The following is a 13,116-nucleotide window of genomic DNA, read 5'->3' on the forward strand; positions in this document are numbered from 1 at the left end:
GAGGAGAGACTTGAAAATAGCTGTGCAGTGACTCTCCCCATCCAACCTGACAGAGCTTGATAGAATCTGCAGAGAAGAATGGGAGAAACTCCCTAAATACAGGCGTGCCAAGAAGACTCGTGGCTGTTATCGCTACCAAAGGTGCTTCAACAAAGTACTGAGTAAAGGGTCTGAATACTCATGTTAATGTGATATCATTTTTTTTTTTTTTTTTGTAAATTTGCAAAAATGTCTAAACCTGTTTTTTCTTTTTCATTATGGGGTATTGTGTGTAGATTGATGAGGGGGAAAAATCTATTGAATACATTTTAGAATAAGGCTGTAACGTTACAAAATGCGGAAAATGGGACTTTATATAAAGTATAATCTGCATAAAGATTAAGTTTACAGTTTTTAACAGATTGACCAGTGGTGTTTATGTAAATAGTGAAGAGAACAGGTCCCAAAATCGATCCCTGTGGTACAGCTTTATCCACTTCAAGAAATTCTGATCAATCACAATGGTATAAGTTCTGTCACTAAGATAATCATGAAACCATGAACAGGAATCAGAGCTCAGGTCTATCGAGGACAACTTGTTCAATGAAATAGCATGATCAACAGTATCAATAGCATGATCAACAGTATCAAAAGCTTTTGACAGGTCCACAAACAAAGCAGCGAACAAAGCATTTCATTTTAATGTCTAAAGTATTGACAAGATTTTTAACAACTAAGTGGTTACTGTAATAGAGCTACGCCCAGGCCAACTCCCTGATTGGTTTACATTGAAAATACAGAGCAAAGTTGTACATTTACCAAGGATTCAGGAATCTTAGCTAGACAAAGAAGCCTTGAAATGGAGCGATAATGATTAAGATCACTACTATCCCCTCTCTTATGAAGTGACAGCACAAGAGCTGATTTCCATTCTTTTTGAATATTTCCTGATAAAACATTTCAATAAAAAATGCGGGTTATTGAGCTAACAATAATTGGCCCTGCACACTTAAGCAGACCAGGACCCAATTGGTCGGCCCCTGTGGATTTCTTGTTGTCTATTGCTTTTTTTCTGTAAATAGCCTAAAAGAAAAGCTTTGAGTGTAATATCTCTGATCATTCAGCAAGTTTCCCCTATCAGCATCCAGCCCAATATCATTGCCAATAGGTTTAAAAGATATTTCAAAAAGATACTCCGCTGAAATAAAATGGTGATTTAAATGCATCAATGCATTTTTTTCCTGTAATGAGGCCATGGTCTGAATTAATTTGTTGCGGCAGAGAAGAGGAAGTAGAATCCTTCAGAGATTTACAGTTTTCCAGAATTTTGTCGGGTTCCCATTACAATCCGATAGAGCGGTTACATAATAATCAGATTTAGCCTTTCTGATTTGTCTTACACAATGATTCCTCAGTTGCTTAAAAGCTTACCAGTCCGGGCCTAAGCATGTGTTCCAGGCCTTGACTCAAGCATCATCTCTTTTATGAATGACTTCTGATAATTCCTGAGTGTACCGAGTATTCAATCTACCTTTAACCCTTAATATTTTGAAGGGAGCATGATTAACTACAATAGTATTTAAGACATTTGCAAAAAGGCTTAAAGCTAAATCAGGTTCAGGGATAGCTGCCATAGCTGAAATACAATTAAGGTCACTTAAATAAAGATCATGTATAATTATATATTTTTTTAAATAGCCTGTTAACTGAAGTTTTTAAAGTTCCTCATTGTGATGACACCAGGCTGATATATAACATTTATTTTTTATTTTTTTTATCTCACATTTCTAACACAAACAACTGGGCAATGGTCACTAATGTCTTGGGCGAAGACACCAGTAGGAACATATATCTCTGGTGTATTCATTAAAATAAGATCAATCAGATTTGACTTTGAAGGATCTTAAGGGTTGGGCTGTGTAGGCTTAGTAACCAACTGGGTTAGGTTTAGATCATTACACATTTCTGTTAGGTTGTCTGAAGCCTGCATTTCCCAATCATAATCTAGGTCCCCCAGGATATTACCTTCTGATTTAGTAAAAGAAGACAAACTAGTTAACTCCTCAAGGGAGGACGGTAGACCGTGGGAGGACCTTAGACCCCAGTAACAGTTATGGATACATTTTTCCCCAGACAAAGGCTTAAGATACTAGCCGCCAAAAAAGGCAATGGAAATGGATTTCAGTAAAGAGACATCAATTATTTCTTATAAAACAAATGGCCACTCCACCACCTCTACCCGGTCTGTCAGGTTTGTACACATTATAACCCTCAGTATTAATATCCAAGTCCAGAGTGTCCCCAGAGATCCAAGTTTCAGTCAGTACCATAATGTCCGGATTCATCTGCATAGCCCAGATGAAGATGTAATCCAGTTTAGGAAGTAAGCTCCTAATGTTCCTATATATCAACCCAAGTCCTTTACGATTTTTAAAGTCACATGGAAACTCCAACTCAAACAAGCTGCGTTCAATAGGCTGTTGCAGGCCCTGTCTGATGGTTGATATTGATATAGTTGGTATGGCTATAAGATTGCATAGAACTGAAACATTTGGTCTGTCCCTATTAGTAATCGGGGAAGGAGTACAAATTGGAATGACTTTTCCAAGGTTAGCACCATAGAGCTTGAGGCCGCAGCCAATGCCAATATGAGGAACTCTCAGAATGACCAATGATGGAATGTTATAAACTGACTGGTTGCTATCGCGCAACAGCCCAAGCTGTTCAAGTTTCTGGAATTCACATTTGAACTAAAAGAACTGGGTGAGCAGGACAGTGGGCTTCTCTTTTGATCTAACAATAGCAGATCTAAGAGTGAAATTCAAACGAATGGGTACACGATTACAACTGAAAACCCCCCTGGCAGTATAGACAACAGTACGACGTTAACGCTTAGAAAGGATGGGAGGTATTACCTGAGCGGGGAAAACAACTTATCTGGTAGAAAACGACTTATGTGACATCGATATTAATCAAACATTTATTCTACTGTCAAAATGAACTACGAAGTCTAAATAGGAAAAAAAATCTGTCAGTCTCGTCCAAAACTGAGATTTGCAAAATAATTAGGAAGAAATGCTATGTCACGGAATGAAGGGTACAGTAACATTTTTCCTTGGGTTGGGTTTATTTAAATCCTACCCACAACTGGCAGCACCGAAGTATTCATCAATTCGGAGCGCAGCTGCACTCAACCCGATCGTAATGCCCATGGTCAATTAGGTTTGATATTTAGTATCCCTATGGGGCTATTTGGGGACCATCAGTAAATTACACAATGTGCATGGGACAATATTTTAAAATGTCAATAGTGCCAAATTTCAATGACCTAAAAACCTCAAACCAACTATAAATAGTAGAAATGCATATACAAATATTGAAATCATTTAATAAGATGACTAAATTGTGTGCAACATGAAAATATTGTCCCATTTACATTGTGCAATGAATTGACAGTCCTATCTAGCCCTAGAGATGGGCTATTCAAAGTTGAATCAATTTTCCTACAGTCACACACCGGCCGGTTGAAGCTAATTAGTGCAAGAAGTTGGCTGGCTTGCTAGCTAGTTCGGGCTACTTCCAGACACAAGACTTGGTTAGAATGTTTCAAGTTATCTAGATGGGTGAGTGACTAACTGTGTGTACTGTTTTGGCAGTGTGAAAGTACAAATGCTTCCCACGTTCGAACACAAACACAAGAGACACCCATATCAAGCACGCCTACAAGACCCAAATCTCGTTCTGTCACATTTCCTAATGAGGAAAATTGAAACGAAGGTTATATCAGGAATTTCAGCCCCCGTTAAAATCTTATACACATAATTTTTTATTGATGTTTCGATGATCATTTGACCTCTTGAACTCCTTTGCAGTGTAGTGCTCTTACATGAACTACTGTCTTGAATTATTCTAACGGAAACTCTGTCTACTTCTGTGTTCTTGTCAACAACATATGTTTTATCAAGGTATTATCAATCTGTCCACTGTATGTAACATCTTCAATGTCTTTCCTATCCTTCTCACATACTTCCTTTCTCTGTCCTTCCTCCCATAGATTGCCTTCTCCCAGCACAACAGCATCATGGACCTGGTGCAGTTTTTTGTCACCTTTTTCAGGTATGTACAATTTAGATCAGGGGTTCTCAATCCTGGTCCTGGGGACCCAAAGAGGTGCACGTTTTTGCCCTAGCACTACACACCTGATTAAAATCAACAACTCCTCATCAGGCTTTGATGATTTGAATCAGGTGTGTAGTGCTAGGGCAAAAACAAAAATGTGCACCCCTTTGGGTCCCCAGGACCAGGATTGAGAACCACTGATTTAGATGTGACATTTTCCATGGTAAATCCCTTTGTGCTTAATAAAAAAGACAACAGCAGAAAAGTTCTGGAGGATCTGTGTTCCATGTGTGTGAGAGTCGTTTTGCTCCATCCACATAATCTTACCTAGTATATATCTAATGAGTGGCTGGAAAGGAACAGACTACAAGATGTAGGATCTTAATGTGATCACTCTTTTGTTGCTGACAATTGCAAATGTGTAGTGTAAACGCAAACTTGTAGTGTATTTGAGTTTTTAAAAGGCTTCTAAAGTCTGTAATTTCCACTTTGAAATTTGACTTGATTTGCCCTAAAGAAAGATGTATCAACCCCTACAAAAATGTCCATTCATTATAATCCACATAATAATGAATATTTCCTGCTGCTACAGGATTATTTTCCTGCTGTAGCAAACTGGCTCAAGATCCCACATCTGTAATTGTCTGCTGTCTCCAGGCTAACTTCTGAATGAGCAGACGGTGTGTTGTGTTCTGTGAGGGAGTTGTGTGCTGGTGTCCTGAGCCGGACGTGGCTAACCTTTAGGCCACCATACCCAGATGTCATCATTCAGAACCAGTTTGTGGTTCAGTCAAGTTGCTCCAAGAGCTTATTCCACTGTGTCATGTTTCGTATTGGCACGCACACGGTCTCCCTTCTCACTAACTGTCATCTTTAGCAAGCGCCTTTCGAAGCATGCACTTTTCACTTTTTCTTCGCAGATGTAACAGCTGATTTCTAGATATATTGTCACTCTGTGTTTGTCCTCTGCTCTTATCATTCCTTGTTACATTTACTGCAGTGATCAGTGATCAAGTGCAGTTATAATTATATCACACTAAGTAGAACCTTCCCTGTGCATCATGGGTCCTGTGTGTTGCTTCCAATTGGTAGTAGAAGCAGTATATGTGCCTCCCTGTGTTGCCTGAGTAGATTTTGTTTTTTATTTTTTAGTTCACCTTTATTTAACCAGGTAGGCCAGTTGAGAACAAGTTTTCATTTACAACTGCGATCTGGCCAAGATAAAGCAAAGCAGTGCGACAAGAACAACAACACAGAGTTACACATAAACAAACGTACAGTCAATAACACAATAGAAAAATCTATGTACAGTGTGTGCAGATGTAGAAGAGTAGGGAGGTAAGGCAATAAATAGGCCATAAAGCCTAAATAATTACAATTTAGCATCAACACTGGAGTGATAGATGATGATGTGCAAGTAGAGATACTGGGGAGCAAAAGGATAAATAACAATATGGGGATGAGGTAGTTGGGTGTGCTATTTACAGATGGGCTGTGTACAGGTGCAGTGATCGGTAAGCTGCTCTGACAGCTGATGCTTAAAGTTAGAGAGGGAGATAAGTCTCCAGCTTCAGTGAGTTTTGATAAGAGGCTTTAGGCAAAGGGAAGAAATAGTTCATGTGTCAGAGGGTGTGGCTAAGTTAACATGGTTGTGAATGTGTCTATGTAAATGTAGGTTATGCATGTGAGGGTGCAAGGTCCATTGCATGTTTGTGTCTACATGCCTCGGTGTGTGTGGGTGCGCGCGCGCCTGTGTGTGTGTGTTGGCTGTGCTCCATTGATGTGTATAAAAGCTGAAGTGGCAGGGCGGCAGAGCTGCGTTGCCCCAGTGTGTGAGGAGAGCCCTGCAGGCTGAGGGTACAGCCCACTGACATGATGGAGCTGGCACCACAGAGAGGGAGAGAGAGAAATGGGGGGACGGGGGAGGGAGAGAGGGGTCGAGAGACAGCGGAAAGGAGGGGAGGGAGAGGGAGATCTATTCCCTCAGAGTTAAATATTCTCAGTGCTTTACGCTGGTTCTCTTGCTCCAATCCTGAGTTAGGACAGTATGCAATCCTAGATTTTACCAGTCATCTTCTGGTTTCAGGTACTCTAACAACAGTTCAGCTGTTTGATCATTTGCCTGTGTTAGTTTGGCCCCTCCTCATGCCTCTCTTGTAGCATCTGTCTTCTGTTTCTGTCTTTGTATATATTCACCTGTTTGAGTGACTCTCTATGTGTGTCTGGCAAGCTATATATAGTTCTGCAATAATCTTTACTGTACAGTACACCTAGTCTGCCAGTCTGACTCCTTGGGTGTCTGGTGCTGTGTTTGTGTGTGTGACTATGCCACAGTGCCTTCCCATCCTGCCTCCCTGTCACTGTGATTGATATGTTGCCATGGCATTGCTGAACTGAGTGATTTCAGCCAGATAAAGTAGCTGTTGTCTGAGAGGGCCCTTTCAAAATAGACACCTGAGATGACAGCAATAAAGAACTCTCCTGGGAAAAAGAAAGGCGGAGGTGTATGTTTCATGATTAACCACTCATGGTGTGATTGTGGTAACATACAGGAACTCAAGTCCTTTTGTTCACCCAACCTAGAATACCTCACAATCAAATGCCGATTCCCATTACCTCCCGAGATAATTATCTTTGGTCATCATCACAATCGTGTATATTCACCCTCAAGCTGACACCCAGACGGCTCTCAAGGAACTACACTGGACATTATCCTGAGGGCACATTTATTGTAGCTGGGGACTTTAATAAGCAAATGTAAGGCATCTCGGGCATCAAAAACTCTCGACCATTGCTATTCTCCCTTTCAGGACGGTTACAAGGCCGTCCTCTGCCAGATCACGCCTCCATTCTTCTCCTCCCTTCCTATAGGCTGAAACTCAATTAGGAAGTACCCGTGGTAAGGACTATTCAATGCTGGGTCCCATTATGCCTGGTGAAAACCAAACACTGCATTCCACAGTAAGAACCTCATTCCAACGGTCAATCACGGTGGTGGTAGTGTGATGGTTTGGGGATGCTTGGCTGCCTCAGGATCTGGACGACTTGCCTTAATAGAAGGAAGAATGAATTCTGCTCTGTATCAGAGAATTCTACAGGAGAACGTCAGGCCGTCCGTCTGGGAGCTGAAGCTGAAGTGCAGCTGAGCCATGCAGCAAAACTGTGATCCAAAACACACAATCAAGTCTACATGAAAATGGCTAAAAAAGCAACACATTTGAAGTTTTGAAATAGCATATTCAAAGTCCAGACCTAATCCCAATTGAGATGTTGTGGCAGGACTTGAAATGAGCAGCCCACAAATGTCGCTGAGTTAAAGCAGTTCTGCATGCAAGAGTGGACCAGAATTCCTCCACAGCGATGTTAGAGACTGATCAGCAACTACAGGAAGCATTTGGTTGCAGTTATTGCAGTTAAAGTTGGCATGGCCAGTTATTGAGTGGAAGGGGGAATTACTTTTTCACACAGGGGAATTGGGTGTATGTAAATTCAGGTTCTCTTGATCCAATATGAGGTTTTGGTTGAAGATCTCATAACATTCCAGACTATTTGCGTTGCCTCCCCCAGCCCCCCCTTTTACGCCACTGCTACTCTCTGTTATTATCTATGCATAGTCACTTTAATAACTCTACCTACATGTACATATTACCTCAATTACCTCAACTAACCGATGCCCCCGCACATTGACTCTGTACTGGTACGCCCTGTATATAGTCTCGCTATTGTTATTTTACTGCTGCTCTTTAATTACATATTTTTTAAACTGCACTGTTGGTTAGGACTTGCAATCAAGCATTTCACTGTAAGGTCTACACCTGTTGTATTCGGCGCATGTGACTAATAAAATTTGATTTGATTCAGAATCAGAAAGGGAAAAAATACTTTTTCACGGCACTGTATATTTATACTCCTGGACTCCGACATTGCTCGTCCTAATATTTCTATACTTCTTATTTCTTCCATTATTTTACTTTTAGATTTGTAGATATTACTGTACTGTTGGAAATAGGACACAAGCATTTCGCTACATCCGCGATAACATCTGCTAAATATGTGTATGTGACCAATAAAATGTGATTTGATGTCCCTGCTATAGACATTTTAGCAGCTTATGCCTGTGTTTCCGTCCTCCAGTACCCTCAACAGCACACTTATTCATTGTAGCCCTCAACAAGCACACCTGATTCAACTTGTCAACGAATCATCAAGCCTGTGATGAGTTGAATCAGGTCTGTTGGTCCAGTGCTACAACACAAATGTGTTCTGTTGGGGGTTCTGGAGGACTGGAGTTGGGGAAACGGGCTTATTTAAGATTTAACGCCAGAGAAGCCGGTGTTTGGAGGATATATTGACACATGGTGTTGTTAGGCCTGAGACAAAGTTGAATTTGAATATTGAAACAATGTTGCAAATGTCGGAGAGACCGACAGCAAGGTTTGTACAAATTTAGACCCACCGTTGTATAAGTAGCTGAAGACAAGATTTGTTTATCCGTCCTTGGTATTAATAAATGCACTTTATTATTTTGGTTGTCTGAATAAGGAGAAGTTTGAATGAGAAAAGGGTGGGACTAAGGCTGGACACATGAGGGGAAACACGTTCGCTATATTTGCACTATTTGTCATTTAAGTCACAGAATCAGCTATCTACTACAGTACATCATGCTTATATTTAACACATGCACGTAGGAGAAAAAAAAACTAAAGTGTGGGAGAAAAGTTTGGGAGGTTCTCACTTCATTTTAACCTCCCACTAGACTCTCAACATGGAGTAGCAATCTAAAGCCTTGCTCACACCGCAGGCCTTAAAGCTCAAGTCAGTTTTGTTTTTCAGATCCGTTTTAAGAATACTGACTAAACAGCAAGTTTTTTTTAATCTTTTTATTTTATTTCACCTTTATTTAACCAGGTAGGCAAGTTGAGAACAAGTTCTCATGTACAATTGCGACCTGGCCAAGACAAAAGCGAAGCAGTTCGACACATACAACAACACAGTTACACATGGAGTAAAACAAACATACAGTAGAAAAGTAAGTCTATATACAATGTGAGCAAATGAGGTGAGATAAGGGAGGTAAAGGCAAAAGGCCGTGGTGGCAAAGTAAATACAATATAGCAAGTAAAACACTGGAATGGTAGATCTGCAGTGGAAGAAAGTGCAAAGTAGAAATAGAAATAATGGGGTGCAAAGGAGCAAAATAAATAAATACAGTAGGGGAAGAGGTAGTTGTATAGGCTAAATTATAGATGGGCTATGTGCAGTGATCTGTGAGCTGCTCTGACAGCTGGTGCTTAAAGCTAGTGAGGGAGATAAGTGTTTCCAGTTTCAGAGATTTTTGTAGTTCGTTCCAGTCATTGGCAGCAGAGAACTGGAAGGAGAGATGGCCAAAGGAGGAATTGGCTTTGGGGGTGACCAGAGAGATATACCTGCTGGAGCGCGTGCTACAGGTGGGTGCTGCTATAGTGACCAGTGAGCGGAGATAATGGGGAATTTACCTAGCAGGGTCTTGTAGATGACCTGGAGCCAGTGGGGTTTGGCGACGAGTATGACGCGAGGGCCAGCCAACGAGAGCGTACAGGTCGCAGTAGTGGGTAGTATATGGGGCTTTGGTGACAAAACGGATGGCACTGTGATAGACTGCATCCAGTTTATTGAGTAGGGTATTGGAGGCTATTTTGTAAATGACATCGCCAAAGTCAGTTTTACGAGGGTATGTTTGGCAGCATGCGTGAAGGGTGCTTTGTTGCGAAATAGGAAGCCAATTCTAGATGTAACTTTGGATTGGAGATGTTTGATGTGATTCTGGAAGGAGAGCTTACAGTCTAACCAGACACCTAGGTATTTGTAGTTTTCCATGTATTCTAAGTCAGAACCGTCCAGAGTAGTGATGCTGGACGGGCGGGCAGGTGCAGGCAGCGATCGGTTGAAGAGCATGCATTTAGTTTTACTTGTATTTAAGAGCAGTTGGAGGCCACGGAAGGAGAGTTGTATGGCATTGGAGCTCGTCTGGAGGGTTGTTAACACAGTGTCCAAAGAAGGGCCAGAAGTATACAGAATGGTGTTGTCTGCGTAGAGGTGTATCAGAGACTCACCAGCAGCAAGAGTGATATCATTGATGTACACAGAGAAAAGAGTTGGCCCAAGAATTGGACCCTGTGGCACCCCCATAGAGACTACCAGAGGCCCGGACAACAGGCCATCCGATTTGACACATTGAACTCTATCAGAGAAGTAATTGGTGAACCAGGCGAGGCAATCATTTGAGAAACCAAGGCTATTGAGTCTGCCGATGAGGATGTGGTGATCGTCAGAGTCGAAAGCCTTGGCCAGGTAAATGAATACGGCAGCACAGTATTGTTTCTTATCGATGGCGGTTACGATATCGTTTAGGACCTTGAGCGTGGCTGAGGTGCACCCATGACCAGCTCTGAAACCAGATTGCATTGCAGAGAAGGTGTAGTGGGATTCGAAATGGTCGGTAATCTGTTTGTTGACTTGGCTTTTGAAGACCTTAGAAAGGCAGGATAGGATAGATATAGGTCTGTAGCAGTTTGGGTCAAGAGTGTCCTCTCCTTTGAAGAGGGGGATGACAGCAGCTGCTTTCCAATCTTTGGGAATCTCAGACGACACGGAAGAGAGGTTGAACAGGCTAATAATAGGGGTTGCAACAATTTCGGCAGATAATTTTACAAAGAAAGGGTCCAGATTGTCTAGCCCGGCTGATTTGTAGGGGTCCAGATTTTGCAGCTCTTTCAGAACATCAGCTGACTGGATTTGGGAGAAGGAGAAATGGGGAAGGCTTGAGCGAGTAGCTGTGGGGGGTGCAGTGCTGTTGACTGCGCTAGGGGTAGCCAGGTGGAAAGCATGGCCAGCCGTAGAAAAATGCTTATTGAAATTCTCAATTATAGTGGATTTATCAGAGGTAACAGAGTTTCCTATCCTCAGTGCAGTGGGCAGCTGGGAGGAGGTATTCTTATTCCCCATGGACGTTAGTGTCCCAGAACATTTTTGAGTTGGTGTTGCAGGAAGCAAATTTCTGCTTGAAAAAGCTGGCCTTGGCTTTTCTAACTGCCTGTGTATATTGGTTTCTAACTTCCCTGAAAAGTTGCATATCCCTGGGGCTGTTCGATGCTAATGCAGAATGCCACAGGATGTTTTTGTGTTGGTTAAGGGCAGTCAGGTCTGGAGAGAACCAAGGGCTATATCTGTTCCTGGTTCTAAATTTCTTGAATTGGGCATGCTTATTTAAGATGGTGAGGAAGGCATTTTTTTAAAATAACCAGGCATCCTCTACTGACCGGATGAGGTCAGTTTCCTTCCAGGATACCCGGGCCAGGTCGATTAGAAAGGATTGCTCACTGAAATGTTTGAGGGAGCGTTTGACAGTGATAAGTGGAGGTCGTTTGACCGCTGAACCATTACGGATGCTGGGAATTAGGCAGTGATCACTGAGATCTTGGTTGAAAACAGCAGAGGTGTATTTAGAGGGCAAGTTGGTTAGGATGATATCTATGAGGGTGCCCGTGTTTACGGCTTTGGGGTGGTACCTGGTAGGTTCATTGATAATTTATGTGAGATTGAGGGCATGAAGCTTACATTGTAGGATGGCCGGGGTGTTAAGCATGTCCCAGTTTAGGTCACCTAACAGCACGAGCTCTGAAGATACATGGGGGGCAATCAGTACACATATGGTGTCCAGAGCACAGCTGGGGGCAGAGGGTGGTCTATAGCAGGCGGCAACAGAGAGAGACTTGTTTTTAGAGAGATGGATTTTTAAAAGTAGAAGTTCAAATTGTTTGGATACAGACCTGGATAGTAGGACAGAACTCTGCAGGCTATCTCTGCAGTAGATTGCAACACCGCCCCTTTGATCGTTCTATCTTGTCTGAAAATGTTGTAGTTAGGGATGAAGATTTCAGAGTTTTTGGTGGACTTCTTAAGCCAGGATTCAGACACGGCTAAGACATCCGGGTTGGCAGAATGTGCTAAAGCAGTGAATAAAACAAACTTAGGGAGGAGGCTTCTAATGTTAACGTGCATGAAACCAAGGCTATTACGGTTACAGAAGTCATCAAAAGAGAGCACCTGGGGAATAGGAGTGGAGCTAGGCACTGCAGGGCCTGGATTCACCTCTACATCACCAGAGGAACAGAGGAGGAGTAGGATAAGGGTACGGCTGAAAGCTATGAGAATTGGTTGTTTATGACGTCCGGAATAGAGAGTAAAAGGAGCCGATTTCTTGGGGTCGATTAAATAGCTTCAAGGTATAATGTACAGACAAAGGTATGGTAGGATGTGAATACAGTGGAGGTAAACCTAGGCATTGAGTGATGATGAGAGAGATATTGTTTCTAGAAACATCATTGAAACCAGTAGATGTCATAGCATGTGTGGGTGGTGGAACTGAAAGGTTGGATAAGGTATAATGAGCAGGGCTAGAGGCTCTACAGTGAAATAAGCCAATAAACACTAACCAGAACAGCAATGGACAAGGCATATTGACATTAAGGAGAGGCATGCTTAGCCGAGTGATCATAAGGGTCCAAGTGAGATTCGGACAGCTAGCCGGGCCATAGGTAGCAAGCTGGCAGAAGATGGAGGAAGGTCTGTTTTTAGCCACCTCGTGCGTTTCCGTCTGTAGATTAGTGGGGTTTCGTGTGGTAGGGGGGACCAGTCCAATTGGCAAAATAGTTATAGTGGCCCAAGAAAATAGTCCGATAGACCTATTAAGATAGCAGCCGATAAGACAGCTAACGGTTAGCGGGCCGCAGATGGGCGTTCAGGTTACGTCGTGACGGAGGGGCCAGTTGAATAACTCCCTCGGGCAGATAACGTCGGTAGTCCAGTCGTGAAGGCCCAATGGGGCTCCGCATCAGTAGTAAAACGGGTCCGGATAGGTGGTTGTAACCCAGGAGTGGCTGATGGAACTCAGATGTAAATATATATATACACGGGACACGACAAGAGGAGGACAGCGGACGTCTGACTGCTGACTGCTGTGCCATCTTGGAGTCAAGT

At 42.4% G+C, this 13,116-nt stretch overlaps 1 protein-coding gene across 2 annotated transcripts in view; it reads left to right on the forward strand.

Annotated features, from left to right (window-relative positions):
* LOC115193654 (attractin-like protein 1) overlaps positions 1-13,116 on the forward strand; it is a 341,916-nt gene that overhangs the window by 195,575 nt on the left and 133,225 nt on the right. For both annotated transcript variants that reach the window (XM_029752515.1, XM_029752516.1), the window contains one exon: positions 4,034-4,095. In XM_029752515.1, coding sequence (XP_029608375.1) covers positions 4,034-4,095 — 62 coding nt within the window. The remainder of the gene's footprint in view (positions 1-4,033; positions 4,096-13,116) is intronic.

The sequence above is a fragment of the Salmo trutta genome, chromosome 5 (genome assembly GCF_901001165.1).
Source record: "Salmo trutta chromosome 5, fSalTru1.1, whole genome shotgun sequence".
In the NCBI taxonomy this organism is placed as follows: domain Eukaryota; kingdom Metazoa; phylum Chordata; class Actinopteri; order Salmoniformes; family Salmonidae; genus Salmo; species Salmo trutta.